Source organism: Seriola lalandi, unplaced genomic scaffold (assembly GCF_002814215.2).
Source record: "Seriola lalandi dorsalis isolate HSWRI2012SDOR001 ecotype SW California unplaced genomic scaffold, Sedor1 jcf7180002054402, whole genome shotgun sequence".
Taxonomy (NCBI): domain Eukaryota; kingdom Metazoa; phylum Chordata; class Actinopteri; order Carangiformes; family Carangidae; genus Seriola; species Seriola lalandi.
The window spans coordinates 114,545-131,223 of NW_019524955.1; the positions used below are offsets into that span (position 1 = coordinate 114,545).

Below are 16,679 nucleotides of genomic sequence, written 5' to 3' on the forward strand. Positions count from 1 at the left end.
GGGGGGGGGTTGGGGTAGTGGGGGTGCTCAGAGAAACTTCTATTGATTTCCGAGCGAATCCCTTGGCCCAAGCAGACTTGGCTGAAGTAGGAGGGACGACGGGCTGGAGAGACGGGACTTGGCAGGTAAACTCCCGTTGGCCTTCCATAAGTAACACAGCAGGACGCAGTGAGTGTGAACCTACACATTATTTACAGCTCTGTGAAACTCCATCCAATAACAGTGTCAATTAGTTTGCTCATCAGGGATGCGGGCCACTAGATGTACTTATAGATTGGGCTCTGGCTTTACAGTAATAGCAGAAGGGAAATGAAGTACCCACATAGTCTACAAAAGCCAAGGAGGACTTTAAAGGCTACAGCACAGTGGAAGATGCCAAAGTGCTATAACTGTTACCCAGAGCCACATACTGACAGAGTTCAGGCCAACCTGGGAATGGGCGGTTGGTTGCAGTCGATCACATCACCTCCCCAAACTGCGCCTACTGCCAAAAGACATTATCTTAGAACTTTATCAGGAACTAGTTGGAACTGTATTACTGTTTTCAGTCTTCTTCATTCTGGCCCGCCTACAGTCTATAGTCACAAGTATATATGTGAACTTTTGAGAGAAATACTCCACAGTTGGATTATATATGAAGCACCACTTATGCCTTGAGAGAACTGTTTAACCTCAGTGCCACACAATAGATGGTGAAGTGTGAAGTTGTCAAAGTCTGTCTCCCTGCATTGTTATGATGGTTTCTCTGCCCCAGTATTGATCCTGAAACATGGACCGAGCATTTCAGGAAGGAATTTATTGCATTTGTCACACTCATTAGGCAATGCACACCACACAGTGACATGTGCATGTATACATTGTGTAAATGCACACTCATGTTCACACATGCACACAGGCGGTCCTTTGGGATGGGCTGCCTATGGATCTGTTTGACTGCTGCTTGGAGGCTAGTGTAGTCTATGTGTGCGAGTAGCAACAAATCAATGGCTGAGGTGTCCTACTCAGGGGTCAGAGAGGATACCAGGGAGGGTCCGGGGGACTATTTCTTGCTCTCATGATGGACACTGATACTCCTCAGTGCTCTGTGACGTTCATCCTCCCCCGGCCATTGCTCAAGGTGAAGGGATGATGGGAGGGGTAGTGAAAGGAGAAATGGAGGAGGATTTGGAGCTGGACGCAGCAGAGATGAAAGGATGGAGTGATTGATGAAGGAGTGATGGAAGAGTGTAGTTAGCTTCAGGATCAGGAGATTGTGACTGAGTACAGTCGCTGGCTCACTTTAAGGTGGCTGTCTGACTTAATTAAGGTTTACAGGTTACGCTAGGCTACTGCTTATATTACAGCGCTCATTACAAGCCCATTAGCCCTGGGCAGAGAAAATATTGTTGTCAGAACAATGAGTGAGAGGATTTTGGAAAGTCCTTGCCAACTCCATGCACCAGCTCTTCTACTTTATTATACATCTCTGTCTGTCCTCCCTCAGTCTGTCCTCCTTCTCCCTGAACATTGGCGTGATTGTTTGAGTGCGTGAACAGATCTAGGGTCTTTTTTTCAAAGGTGAGGGAGTGATTATATGAGTTAAAAGCTTCTCCGAGACCAGACTGATTACCCCCCTCACGGTCAATCTGCGCCACTGAGCCTCCTGCCTCCCTGGCTGGCAATGATTCAGGTCATAATCACATTGTATCAGTGCTGATGATGTGTGTTTCAGCTTCCGACCCCTCTGAAAAAGGCTATCAGTTCCCCCGGAGCCCCACATGGCAGTAAATGAAGTAAGCAAGTAATCTACCCACAGTGATAGCATTTTCCAAAGAGTGCAAATGATGTGTGAGGGAGCAGGCGAGACTGGTGCCAGGACTGGCTCGGTTTCTGCTACCCTCACACTTTCTGGCCAAGGAAATGCCACATTGAGAGCAAGTTCACACTTTTTCATTACACCGGGGCAGCTTGGCTCCTTTGGGGCAAGGAGATGGAGAAAAGTGAGCAGGGAGGGTATGAAGGGGGGGGGGGGGGTTCTGGGTTAAGGCAGCCAGGTCTCCTAGGCATTGCATTCATATTTGACGATTCTGCAGTACGTGATTTATGCCCAATGCCAATGAAGAAGTAGGACGTTCACATTGAGCTCCTGCACTTGTTGTCACAGCTTGTAGCAGTCAGACGCCATAGTGGCAGGCACAAATTAATCTCTTCATGGTCTTGCCTTGGATATATCAGTTTCATTACCTGCTGTGGCAGTTAGGTTGTTGTGAAATGATATCATGGCAAAATTGGCACCATGTAGGACACCATATAAAAAAACAAAACAGACAAAACAATAAAAAATGAAACAAAACAAACAAATACAACAAGTGCCAAATAAAAAGTTACATTTTGTTGCATCCCTGCCACTTTATTTATGGACATTAGAAAAATCTGAAAACAAAAGAAGAGACCATTGTTTAAGTTTGTGAGCCCACAGAGATTATTGACCCTTTTTGTAAATGAATGACTTTCTGAAACAGCACTTGGATTTAGCACTAGGAGTTAGGAAATGGAAGTTAACTGGCAAGAGAGAACAAAATTGCCTCAATCTAAAGTGTATCTGTTCTCTTGTAATAATCTATTTTGATCGATAGTTTTCTTGTGTAGGGTAAAACCATGGGTAAAACTGAATTATTCAACAATATGCAGTTTAGCAATTTTGTCAGTGACACTGTTGCCAATAAAGCTCATTTGAATCTGAATTAGCCAATCAGGTGACAGCAGCGTTTGATCGTTACAGGTGCCACTCTGGAGTTGCGACGTGCCACTGTAACTGCCACCGAGCGATAAAAACAAATTAAAAAAATGAACGTAAATGTTGTTAAAACAGTGAGTAGCCACTGCACTTTCGTCAAATATGTGAAATAAGACCCTTGTCTGTCGGGAGCTCACAGCTGTGCCCTCAGGAGGAGCTGTTCACCAAAATACGCTGAAAGCTCTGTGAAGTTGGTGAGTCACGAGGCGAAATCAATTAGTTGTACGCCTACGAGCGCAGTTAGCTAACTGTTTCTGTTCAAGTAATAGGCCTATAGCCCCCCTGTGTGTGTGTGTGTGTGTGTGTGTGTGTGCGCGCGCGCGCGCGCGGGCGTTTCCCCAGTGTTTAGCTGTATCTTCAGGAAGTTGGTAAATATACAATATAATAAAACAGTCGATGTTTTACACATGATGGGGTGACTGTTCTGTGTATTTTGAGTTAAAGGAGATATTTGTAGATGGCAAGATATGGAGGGTGATTTTATTATAGTGATTCATTTCATTCACTTACTGTATATTCATATTTTCCAAGAGAATCTATTCAATGCTTATATTGTAAGTAGTCTTATAAGGTAATTGATTAAGGATGATAAGTTCTGGCCTTCAATCAATTGCCATTTAGGTCCAGCAATGTTTTGTTTCATATGAATCCACAAACTAGATTATTTATAGGAATGAATGAGGGACAATGTTTTTGCTTTGGGGGCAAAATATCAGTAGTTTTAACACTGATTTTCATAAAGCTCATTGCTTATGTGCCAATTTTGGGATAATGTAGCTGCACTGTGTGCAAATGATCACAGGCCATGATGTGGCGCTGAATGCTTTCCCATATAAGAGGAACAACACTGGTAAAGGTTTCACTTACCTTGGTGGTTTGACCCCATAAAGCACCATGCCCCATTGTTAATGCCAGTAGAAGCCTTGTGCTCCTCAAGGAGGAGAGTGTGGATGTCAGTGTTGGCTGTACTTTACTGTAACTAATCTCTAGGAGCTGAGTTTCATTTTCATAGCTATGATCATGTCTTAACTATATTTGCAAGACACCCTGCAGAATTGTCCAATATTGACATTGTGTTTGACAAAAAAAGTCTTTAACAGAGGTGACAGGATTGAAATGTCTATTTCATCAGTGTTTTGGACTGATGAGGATGACAGCAGTTAAACATGTAGTAGTAGGTGGAGTATGTTCATATCTGTGTGTTCATATCCATGACTGTATCTGTCCTCTGGTCATGTGATAGCGCATACTGATTTTAAGCAAGTTTTCAAGCGTGATTGCACTTAGTGCGTGACAAAATAAAGTGCAATCAAAGATGTCGGTTTGCATTCAAAATCGGCTTGATTTTCTGACGCTAACTGACATTCATGTCCCACAGAGCATTGCTCAAAGGAAATTGAGGAGCTGCTCACAGCTGCAGAAAAACAAATTGTGTATGGTAGGGATACCGCTCCAGGAGCACCCCGGAAAACAAAATTAAGTATTAAATCTAAACATTTTGAAATCTAAGTAAACATTTTACTTTCTCTTCATGAAATTTAAATTGGCAGTGGAGAAGTAATGTCTGTCGACAAAAGTATCATTTCCTGTTAGTATAGAGCAGTACATTCATTTGTTAGGTACTAACAATTTTTTGTATACGATATGGATTTGGGCCAGTAATCGTATTAATTGTGTGCCTAAAACAAGTGCTTACACATGGTTAGAGAGAGGGCCAGGATCAGATGTGTGTGTTTCAATATACAGGACCTGTAAACTTGAAACACATACTAGACACATTCTAGAGATAGATCCACAGTTTTGGTAGTCGAGAGCCTGGGCCACAGTGAATGTAAATGGCTTCTGTCACCGCAGCTATACAGTACGTTCCACTGCACACTCTGTCTCACTCACTCTCTCTATTCCATGTAAGACTCTTTAATTACATGCCAATTCAACACAGTGGAGATGGAGAGCCTCAGCCCTATTTCCTAGTACGCACACTTTACACACTTAAAAATTATCATTAAGAAATAGGAGATGAGTAGAGTGCAGTTGGCACTGGTGAAGAAAGAAGTCGGGAAAGGAGAGGAGGGAAGAATGAAGGGGGGGAAAGCAGGAATTTCTTCTCTCTGGAGCTGAAATCAGTGTGTGAGATCAGGCTGTTTTAGGTTTCTATCAGATGATGCAGAGGATCATCTCCTCACAGTGGGAAGGCTTCCCCCACTGCTGTGTCAGCAGGCTCCGATTACAGTGGCTTTTTGTTGTGTTTCAAACAATTTCATCATGCACACACACACACACACACACACACACACACACACACACACACACACACACACACACACACATACACACACAATTTTGCACTTGGTATGCAATGCAGCAGTAGCAATTTGTACGTGTTTGGATTCCTATTATGGAGTTGTTAAAGCTTTTTCGCCTGTGGCCTGCAAATTCTTATTAAGCCATACATTAAAGAGCACAGAATCACATTTAAATGGAGTTCATGTTTCTCTTTTGTTTGCCAGTGTTGTGTTTGTTATTAATTTATTCTCAATGCCCAGTGCATTGCACATTAACAAATAAATCGTGTTTGTGATTGTAATGCAAAATGCTTGTTTCTTATTCAGAGATGGGGCCAGCATTTGTCAAGTAAACCAACAACAACAACAAGCCCAGAGAGAGAGAGTAAAAGGGAGAAAAACAACCACCAAAATGGAGCCATTCCCTCCTATTACCCTCACCCATTTGAGAAACAAACAAACAAACAAACCCAAAACAACAATGGCATTTCCACAGTCTTAGTATTTCTTTACAAGCTGATGCAGAAAATAGAAGGGGAATTAGACAGCAGTGTGAGTGATTGAGTGATTTGCTTGGTGGCCATTGGAAATCATTAGGTTAGGGGTGCTGGGACAAGGGAGGCTATGGGGAGGGCTGCGTCTTGACACCAGTACTACAGTCAGCCACTTCAAAGGTCATGACCTTGTACAGACTCCATCACTGTCTGTCTTTCTTACACTGAAAAGCAAGGCAGGGTTGACCAGGGACTGTCCAAATCAGGAGGAAGAGATTCATGAGAGTCATGAGATCCATAAGAGTGGTCAAATACTAGTTGTATGTAAATGTGCAGATGTGAAAGCATTTACAAACGTGTGCAGACACTTTAGGTTTAGAGCAGTAAGGCAAAACAGTTTACAGGTCAATCAATGGATCAATGAGTGACAAGGCAATTTAACCTGCTTTTTCATGCAGTCTTGCAGAGGTTACAGTGGTGACATATCTAAAGTGCAGGGGTTATTGAAATTGCGAAAAAGATACACACATGCGCACACACAGGCTCATGACAAAAATGGATGGTGAATGTTTCTGTGGGTAAAAGTGATCTCACAAGAAAGAAGGAAAACGGATAGGAATATTGTCCATGAAAAGACACTTAATACATCACCAACCACTGAATACATGTGGCTGTTGAAATGTGATCCAAAATGCAGTGGCTGCTAATAAACCATCTTCAGAGTGGCAGAAATATGATGCATGGTAACCCATATGAACCTCATTAATAGAACACAAGCAAATCTATTTATTCAGACAGTCAGGGGGAAAATGATTGCCTCAATACTCCATCTGGTTTCTCTCCATCTCTCGTCCTCGCTGCCTTCTCTTCTCTTCTCTCTTCTTCTCTTCTCTTCTCTCTTCTTCTCTTCTCTTCTCTTCTCTTCTCCAGTGAATTTGACGGATGTGTGTGTGTGTGTGTGTGTGTGTTTGTGTGTATCTGTGCATGCATGGAGGCATACTTGTATCTTGCAGTAATGCAGTCACCCTGGAGAGTTTTAACATTTTAACACTACGTCCTGTCTTCTTCTCAGTGAATATCTCCCTCCTTCCTCCATCGCTACACTGATCTCATCCACCCCCCACCCCCACCCAATACTCTCCTGTAGTCCTGTTTCTTTTGTTCCTCCCTTCCGCTCTTGTCACAACCATTCAGGGTGGGGATGCTGGCCAGGCCAGGCTGCTAGGAGCTTTGGACAGGACATACTGGGGATGGGGAGGCTGGACAGGCCTGGCAGTTCATCCAAAGAATTCTCTGCTCATCTCCTCCTTTTATGTTGTGGTGTTGTTTTTTGCTCCTTTCCCCATGCCACCATAGAAAACTGTCCATATGTAGCCTGGTATATTGCACGCTTGCCTGTTTTCATTAACTTGCTCAGATTTTTTCCAAGAAATATTTGCAGGGAGTTTTGTGTTTTCAGTAATTTGTGAGGCCCTCTATACATATCTGGTTTCTTCATGTTTTTAATTGCTCAGTAATTGCCCAGTTACTTTGTATTAATTTTCTTATTTCTGTCCCAATATTCGTTGTTGATATTTCTCTCAAATCTCTCACGATGTTGTTATGATGTTTTTAAATGTTTTATATGTTACTTATGTTTGTTTAATCCTCATTTTAATGTATCTGATTCTTATGAGATTTATATGTTGTTTCCCTCTATTGCAGGTTGTGCATTCCTCACCTACTGCGCCCGAGAGTCGGCCATCAAAGCCCAGAATGCCCTCCATGAACAGAAAACACTGCCAGGGGTAAGAGTCTGTCTCTCTCTCTTTCACTGTTTCTTTCTCTCCCCCTCCTCTTCTCACTCTCTCTTTTTTTCTCTATGGTGGTCAGCCGTGCCATCTGCACCCGGCTGCACACCAGCCGGCATTCTCCTTGTATAGTCCCAGAGATGAAAAACACTTTGGAAAGCAATTCAATCAATAGCTCAGCCTTTTGAAGGCCTGGTTTCAACTTTTCCATGTGCCTGTCCTCTAGGGGATATTGCCAGCATTGATCCGACCCACTCTGCCTCATACTTTTGAAGCAATAGTATAGAATGACAGTTTTTTGGGGGCAATGCTCTGCATTTCCGGATAAGTTGATGTCAGCAGAAAATATATCAAACAGAGTTTAGATTCATTAATTTAATTTGATAAAGAGAAAACCACTCTATTGCTCTTTCATTTGTGCTTGTTGAGGTATTAGTCACCTACATTTATATTTTTGTCATTTGTTTTATGTCTGTGTATTTGTGTGAATGTACACCTCTGTGCAAAGGTGTGTTTGTATGAGATCCTATTAGTGTCAAGACAATGACAGAGGGAAAGGAACAGAGTGGGTAGAAGTGGCTCCCCGTAGAGGCAGCATGGCTTAACATGGTCAGACCAAGTCCGCACCAGGGAGAAACATCAGTAAAGATTAACTCACCCACTACCCCTCACCCACAAGACTCCCTCTGATGGAGGACAAAGAGCTGAGAAACCCAACCCACATGTTTCATATTAAACATGCAAATACAACTACCACCAACTCCGAACATTTTTCTGGTGGCTTTCTTGAGAAACAAGTTGTTTCGTTTATCCTGCAAATTAGCCAAGCATGAGGCTGGAGGACATTATTCTCCTCTTTTTCCTCTGCATTTGAATAATAAGATGGAAGACAGAGGGAGAGGAAAAAAGTTATTGCACATAATGCCAGAGGATGTGTTCATGAGAGGATAGGAATGTGTTAAAAAAACAAGGATTTGATTTGTTTTTATGTTTTTGTGTGTGGTCTGGCTTTCTAGTAAGTTTCTCTCTCATGTCTCATAGTCTTTAATATAACTGCTGAATGTATAGATTAGGGGCATGAGGGAACAGACACAGACGATTACTAGTCTCATGCTCTTTCCTGCTCCCCCTCATAGCTCCCCCTCCTTTTCTTAGGGTGTTCTGAGTGAAGAGCAGATCTCCAAACCATCTGGACTCTTGACGGGTTTAACAATCATCCGAATGGAGGACTATAAGTAGCATCACTTAATGTTTATAGAAAAAAATAACATTTAATGATTGTAAAGCCATGATGCATAGAGTATGTACGTAATGTAATGAATAAATGCAGCCTTGTGACATGTTGCATTTTTCCACACATGCCCTCTGAAAGCTTCTTCATTCGTGCGTGCACATGCACACACATCCAGTGATTCTGAAAGTTACCGTGTTATCACTCGTGAGAAATAAAACCCTTTTCTTGTACCTTTCAGTCCTGCTTTAGCCCTCCTGCTGACTTCCCCTCTACCCCACCCAGTCCTGTCCACCCCACTTCCGCCTGTCTCCCCTCTCTCCCACTGCTCCACTGCCGCTGCTCTTCCTGAGACAGAGCGTGTCATAGAAATGTAACAGGCAGACATTGATGGGTGTCAGGCCTCACAGACGAGGCTGCTCTGCTGTTCCCTTCCCTTCAACTTCACTCACACACGCAAACACCATTGGTCCAAGGAAACGCAGGCAGCGTGTGCTGTAATACTTAAACCAGACATATCACAAGCAGGTACAACATTATCTTCACCTAATCACTGTAGTCTGCTGGCTTCCCTAAACACCTTGTAGACCTTTTTTACATGCTGATGGAGCAACTGCTGAAGAAAGATTTATAAATAAAAATGGTCAGTTTTAGGAATTATAATTTTCAGCAATATAACTTAGAAAATACATGCTGCATTGTGTGTTTTTGTGTTTGACTGCCTCCCATTGCTTATCCTGTCCTTCTCTCTTGGGCCTCCCTGCTCCTAAATCTTTTGCGATATGACCCCTGTTGCCTCACTGCTTGATGGTAACTAGATATGCCAGTTGTTTGTTTGCAGAATCCTGCTTGATATGCAGTTTGCCAGGGGCTATGGTGTAATTAATGTAAACTATGAATTCTCCAGAGATGAGTTATGAGTTTTTAATGTCTGCGTTTTGTCATTAACCCCTGCATTGCTGCTCTCTGGACGGGGGCTTTGACGGGCGCAGCTACTCATCAATATATGTTATTTAAAATTTTTGAATCTGAATTAATGTTAAACCACCAAAATCCTTCTGGACTTCACTTGTTGTAAATAACTAGAACCATGTTTGAAAATTGTACCATCTAACAAGCTCATTTCTTTGCTGAACTCCGAGCACAAACAAAACAAGCCCCCACCCCACATACACACATGGCTGCATACACATGGACACCATCATGCACACACTCATTACCACACACATAGAAACACACTTGAATTTTATGAGATGAGGATTTCTGAGTAAGTCTCCAGCTGGAGCGCCCAAGTTCACACCCTGCCTCTGCTGTGATGTCCTTGGGCAAAGCATTGAACCCCTGACTACTACCTTGTTAAGGCGGACAAGAGAAAATGACTAAATTTGAACTGGTAAGATTTCAGTCCTTGTTGATTTGGCATTACCTGTGGTTACTGGTGGTGATGGCAAGTACAGCAGAGCCTAGAAATTACAGTTGAACTGGCCCCGGCAGCAAACATGTTACTTTATCAGATATTCCGAGAAAGACGAACAGCTTATGCATCTGCTTTGTGCAAAACGTGGGTTGATAAAATTCATGTTTTAATATATTGAAGAACACAGTCTACTGTGTAATCTGTCCTTTTACTACTGAACTCATGATTGGATGTTGTTGGCTTTTGACGTGTCCATCACTTCTAGTACGTGTATGGATCATCTCCTTTGGTTTGCTCGTGTGTGTGTACTTTGAATTCTGTGCAGGAAACAATACTTGACCAAAACAATAAAAACTACTTTATACTGCAGAGAGGCAGCTATAAAATTCCAAAACATTGAATTTATATTGTCAAAGAAATTCTGGCTGTAAGTTTTATTGAAAATGTGGTTTGATATATTAAAATCTTAAGGATTATAACTTCAAGGATTTTTTTTATAATTACAGTCTTTGTGATGAATCCAATGATTGTTATGGATACTAGTATGTCTGCATGAACTCGGATGCTAGCATGGAGACACTGTTTGCTACACACACAACCCAGTGTCCTCTTATTATTAGAAAGAAGTGCCGGTGTTCTTGGATGTTATTATCCGTGTCCCCCTGTTACACATTAGCTGCTGAAGGGAACAGTATGGCCTAATGGAAGTGTACTGGACTGGAATATAGATTCCTGTGGTGAAGTGTGATGGGAGCCTTGGGGACACGAGTGCCTGACATAAGTTTGGCCGCTGAATAGGAGAAGCTCTGACAGTTTACCAGGTGTGCGTTGCTTGGCTCTATTAGCTGTGTGTGTTTGTGCGTGTGTGGTAAGCTGGCTTTGCATTGCAGCCAGCCCTATGTACATACAGATAGCAGTGCATAAAGGTGGGAAGAAAAACATGTGCACATGGCAGCGTGCCGTGATCACACACCGCCCACGACAGTGAGGCTTGAATATATTATTTGTGTGCTGTTTCGTGCTTGTTTGCTGCTGATGGAGATGCACTACTTTTTATGTTACATAACCATATGAGTGCTTTTGTGTATGTGAATATGCTTGTTTGTGTTAACTTTAAAACCTGAGCGTCAGTCTTTTTCTCTCACCAAGTAAAATCTTAGCTTCCCTTGATGACTTGGACACTAAAATGTTTTCTTGACGATCCCTTTATGACATACTTATTCTTTTTGAAAAACGTACAACAGAAACAGACCGACAGTTAAGGCCCATGGTGGCTGTTTCTACAGCAGTTGGTGAGTGTGCTTTTGTCACAGCTCTCTACACAAGTCCGCAGGAGATTTACTCCACCCAGCTCAGCATCACCCAACCATCCCCCTCCCTCAATCCTCAACCCCCCCTCCTCAAACTCTCTGTCCTCTCACTGCCACTCCTCAAATCCAGCAGATCCAAGAAAATCTCAGTTGCTGCAGCAAGTCTATTCGCCGTAGCATAGAAAAACATGCCACCCTCCCTTTTTTGTCATGCTAGCATTGTGTACAACAGTGATTGTCTTGGAGAGGCATTGGTGGAAATGTGTTTGCTGCATGCATTTACTCCTAGTATTAGTACAGCTCGACCTGGGGGGAGTGTAAGAGGCTGGCAGTGATTCAGGAGGCAGGTTTATGGAAATAGCACCCGCATTAAAAACCCAATGAGAGCAGGGAGAAGATTATGCTCCGGCACACACATGTGGGCTCCTGCAATGTCAACACTCTAAGTAGATCCCCTCCCTCTCAATTGCCTCCGTCTCCCTCTGTCTCCATTTCTGTCTCTCTCGCTCTCTCACTCTTGCGCTGTGGCCTTTGCTACACACATACCTGCTGTGTCAGTGCACGTAGCTGCTTGAGTGTTTGTATGCATGTGCATGCATGTGTTTGCGAGGATTTGTAAGTGTAGTTGTGTGCATGTGCCAGTGCACAGCTCAGCCATAATAAGATGTATGAGGAGCGAGAAGCAGTGCCTGGCTGTGTTGTGGAGAGTTGCCGACCTTGTGCTGTGGAAATGAGGCTGGCATGCCACGGCGCCGTTCCTCGACACGCCGTAAAACGCCCAGCCTTTCTCCATTGGGCTTTGTGCACAAACACATGCACACAAACACGTACACAGATGCAAACAAAACATATACACTCATACTTTTGAGTGCGTGCATGCTTACCCACCTGTTTATCAACTACAGCCAAGCTTTCCTGTGTGCCGGCTGAGCTGCCGCAAAGGCTGAATAATTCAATGCTACACTCTGTGAAGGTTGGCGGTGTGTGAGAGTAGTGTACTGTATGATTATGTGTGTGTGTACTGTATGTGCCTGTGTTGTGGGGGCGGGAGTGGAGCGGAGCGGACCGGTCAGCATGAAGCCAATCGTTGCTGGCAGGATCGGAGGCCTTGTAGTCAGGGAGAGGGGACTCGTTAGAATTTAGCCTATGGGTAGCACAAGTGTGTGTGTGTGTGTGTGTGTGTGTGTGTGTGTGTGTGTGTGTGTGTGTGTGTGTGTGTGTGTTGTCAGGAAGAAGATCATAGTGGAGTGGAAGTTGAAACAGGCATGATCAAGGTCTTTTTTCTTTTTTTTAAATATTTTTTTCTGCTGTATGAATTATACAGAGAAATGTGTTGTGAATTTAACATTTGAGTTTAAAATAAAATGGTGTTGCATCTTTGCTGCCCAACCTATTATACTATGTTATTCCTTTTTCATATTAGCCTTGGGTGCTCAGATGTTTTATTTGGGTTTCACTCTTTTAAGATCTTTGTGCCTCTGTGATGAACAAACACATATGTAAGGACCCAGATGTGTTTTAGAACATTTCAGCACCCTCCGTTGGTGGGAGTTTTCTCTTAGGAAAAATACCACCAACCGACCTCAGCACTACAATAAGTTCAATGGCTGCAGCAGATCTCAGAAGCTACAAAAGTTTGCCTCTGATCTCTATGTTTTATAACCTTTGTTGATACACTGAGATGAGGAAAAAAGGGCTTTGTAGATCCTGGTACTCAAATGCTTTTATATCTGTAACTTGACCTTTCTCTGAACTTATTACCCAAGTCAAATCACACTGATGAATTGAAGGAGCAGTGGTGTCATAAAAAGTCTGGAGCTGTTGTGAGTAGAAATTTTTTTTATTATGATTTCTACATATTATAGGTTGCTACAGGTATTACTACAGTGCCAGCACCAGTATTTAAGCATAACAAAACTATTTTTTTCTTATAGTTTGTGTGTGTCTGTTTGTCTGTGTGTGTGTGTGTGTGTGTGTGTGTGTGTGTGTCTGCTGTAATGGCATATTGATATAATGTACACACAGTAAAGAAATGCTGTACTAGAGTGCTCCTAAGGGAACTGAATCCCCATACCCTTAGAACATACACACACACACACGAATATACACACCCGTTAAGCAGAGGGGCTAGAAATAGACTGAAACACACAGGGTAACTGTTAGAGCCATCACGATGTTGCTTGTTTTCCACCTTCTGTCTCTCTCTGTCCCGCTGTTGCTTCTATGGTACCCCTTTAAAACACACACACATACACATGCACCTCTCCTTTGTTCGGCTCGTTTTTCTGTGTGGTAGATTAGCCACATATTTAGAGAAGCCTTCTTCTCCCCAGGGGATTGGCTTCCAAGGGTATTTGGAAAAAAGAGCAGGATCTGCACTCTGCACCTGCCTTTGGAGAATAAACAAGATCCACTGAAACAATGAAAATGTGTTTCATCATGAAATTTCATTTCATTTCATACATATTATACATACAAATTTACTATATTCATATACAAAAATATCCACTGCCGTTACAGGAGAAGTCGTCTACCAAAATTTGAAAGGTTGAAGAGCTTGCTTTGAGTTAGAGATGACCGTATTTTGACCCCAACTGTGACATTAGCACTGACGACATTACAATGCTGCTCCCCCTCCCACTGCTCAGGGTATCTAACTAACCGACTCTTGGGGGGAGACATTGCTTGAAATACCAAAATAATCCAGTGCACACCCCGCCCATTAAGCCACTTCACAGTGAGACGTGTGCTATTTTTTCTGAGGTACAGGTTAGCAAAAAAGCTGAATTATTAATGTTTTTGATATTTTTAGCCTGTTTAACCTATTTCTGGTTGTGGCTGGAGACTGCTCGCCCGCCTGTCTGTGAGATTCAATCATGTGACACGGCTGTGATCTGGGTTATAGAGCTGTGTAATGGGGAAAACTGTGTAAGTGTGTAGGTAGGCTTCTTTTTGACTTTGATTGTCATTGCCTGTATACCAGACTAACAGTTCAGGTGATCTAATGTCAGCTTGGCACTGTGAAGCATCACCTCTACCAGTGGGGCCGAAGCAGATGAGTCTGATTTTATTCCAGCCCGGCGGACATGGCTGTGCAGAGGCCCAGATACCGACTGACAATCCATCTGTGGGTCCCTGTACAGACTTGTACAGGTGTGCCACTGCCCGCAGACACAAAGAGAAAGAGTGGGAGTGAGCGGTGGGGTGCGCACATGGATGATAAACTATGGCCCTGAATAGAGGCGTGTGTAAGTGTCTTTGTGTGAGTGTGTGTCCTTGTGTGTATGTTGAAAGAAAGTGGAGAAAAAAATTGCTTAGAAAAACTGGATATCCAAATAGACAAGACGTCAGTTTAGGACGTACAGGCAAGTGTAGCTGAGAACATGTCACTTTACTCAGTAATAAAGGACACACTTAAAACGCATCACCCAATGTGGCTAATCGGAGCTGACATCTCACTGGCTGGACCATGTGCCTTTGGGAGAGAGAGGGGGATGAGTAAGGATTGTGTGAGAGATTAGAGGGGGATGAAGTGACAGAATAGTTGAAATATTGAGAAAAGAGGAAAGGAGGGAGAGGGTGGCACAGGGTCATGTTGACAGCTTGAAGTTATACCTTCACAGTTAAAACAACCCTTCCCTTGTCTGTGTGTGTGTGTGTGTGTGTCTGTGTGTATACACACACAGCATGTGCCGTATATCTGTGCTCGACTGAAATGGCACACTTGTGTGGTGGAACCAGAGGGAGCTCATTTGTAAGGCAGATCTAGCCGTGCTTTGGTGTAGTGTCCACAGAGAGGGTTAGGGGACTGCACAGCATGACAGCCAACATTTGTCAGCAAAAATCAGGACTAATGAAATACAGTACACATGGCTGGAGGGCAAGGAGAGGAGTGTGACTGACAGGAGGCATGAGTGGAAACAACCCGTGGTAGCCCTCCATCATGGCTACCAACATATCAGCCAGGCAAACTGATTTGTTTTAAACCCCAGCCCCCTTCCCATTCCAGATAAGGGCAGCAGCATGAGGCATAGGGTAGAGGAGAGGAACAGTGTGTGAGGGTCCCTGGGGGTAATGACACGGAATACAAGTGTATGGGTAGTGCTAGTGATGGGCCTGCTCATGTGGAAGTGGCTATTTGCATTGCAGAGCAGGGCTGACAGTAGAGCTCACTCAGAGAGCCAGTGTCAGGGTGATCGCTAGCGGTGAAATCTCCTCTCGTCTGCCCCGCAGACACTGGATATAGCTGAACTAGCACCGGCAAGATCAAACATATTGGCACATTGGACACTTCTTTGTGTTAGGATTCTGCAAGTGGTGTTTTTCATTTTCATCAAACTTAGATTTTACCTGACACTTCATTTAAGTGGTTCTGTTGTGTCCATCATGGGAACCTTAAAGCCTTTCATATAGAAAATTACAATAAGATGGATGACTTCAGACTAGCTGGGAATATAAGTTTTATAGTTATTGCCAACAGCTATAGTCTGTGGCCTCTAAACTTTTTCTGTCTCAGCTGCAATAAGAGACAGCTTTTAATAATTCAAAGTAACAGTATACTAGATGTCTTCCAGGAAGCAAGCTCGCATATAGGTGAAACACTAAATTCCCTTCTACCCCTCACTCCCACCACAACTCCACAACCATGGCAGGGCTGAGTCCTGTACTTGTGCAGGGCTTGTAGGGACACACACATCACTGAGTTGTGTTGTTGTTCGCAACAGAGTTTTAATGCACTGTGCCGAGCTTTGTATTTATGTGTGTATATGTCCGTGTATGAGTGTGCAGAAAACAGACACTGGATGGTCGTTCACTCTTGTCGTGGCTCCCTGCACAGCGGTGCCACACATGCATACAGGTACGTGTGGCACATTTTGGAGGATGCAGTTTAGAGTCATGCTGCTCTGCGGGGTTCGCCACGTGTGCATCCTTTTAATGTGCTTTCTGAAAGTTCTCAGACAGAAGGTGGTTTTGTGAAGTCAGCTTGGAGATAGAAAAGAGAAAATGGAAAAGATGAAGATATGTGGATTAGAGAGAGAGAGACAGGAGAAAGAGTAGGGATGGGTCAAAAAGAAGACGATGACACTGAAATGAAAAATAAGAGGAAAGATATTTGAATCACTGAGTTGTGAAGATTAAGAAATGAGATGGAGGGAGTGCGATAGAGGGAAATAGAGAGTGGGAGGTACTGATGGAGGGCCTCACTGCCTGAACAGGACTGGTGGTTTTAACCTGTACTGTATGAATCAGGAGAAAAGCAGCACAGCTGTGGTCTTTCTTTTGTTGAGTCCCATGATGAAATCCAGTGTGGTGCTCACTCACTGAATATCCACTTGCCTCATAGGATATACATATATATATATATATATATATATA

The 16,679-nt window shown here is 43.2% G+C and overlaps 1 protein-coding gene across 4 annotated transcripts in view; it reads left to right on the forward strand.

The window, feature by feature from the left end:
- Positions 1-16,679, forward strand: part of celf5a (cugbp, Elav-like family member 5a) — a 179,325-nt gene that overhangs the window by 9,225 nt on the left and 153,421 nt on the right. For all 4 annotated transcript variants that reach the window (XM_087174967.1, XM_087174968.1, XM_087174970.1 and 1 more), the window contains exon 2: positions 7,260-7,342. In XM_087174967.1, the coding sequence (XP_087031093.1) occupies positions 7,260-7,342 (83 nt within the window). The remainder of the gene's footprint in view (positions 1-7,259; positions 7,343-16,679) is intronic.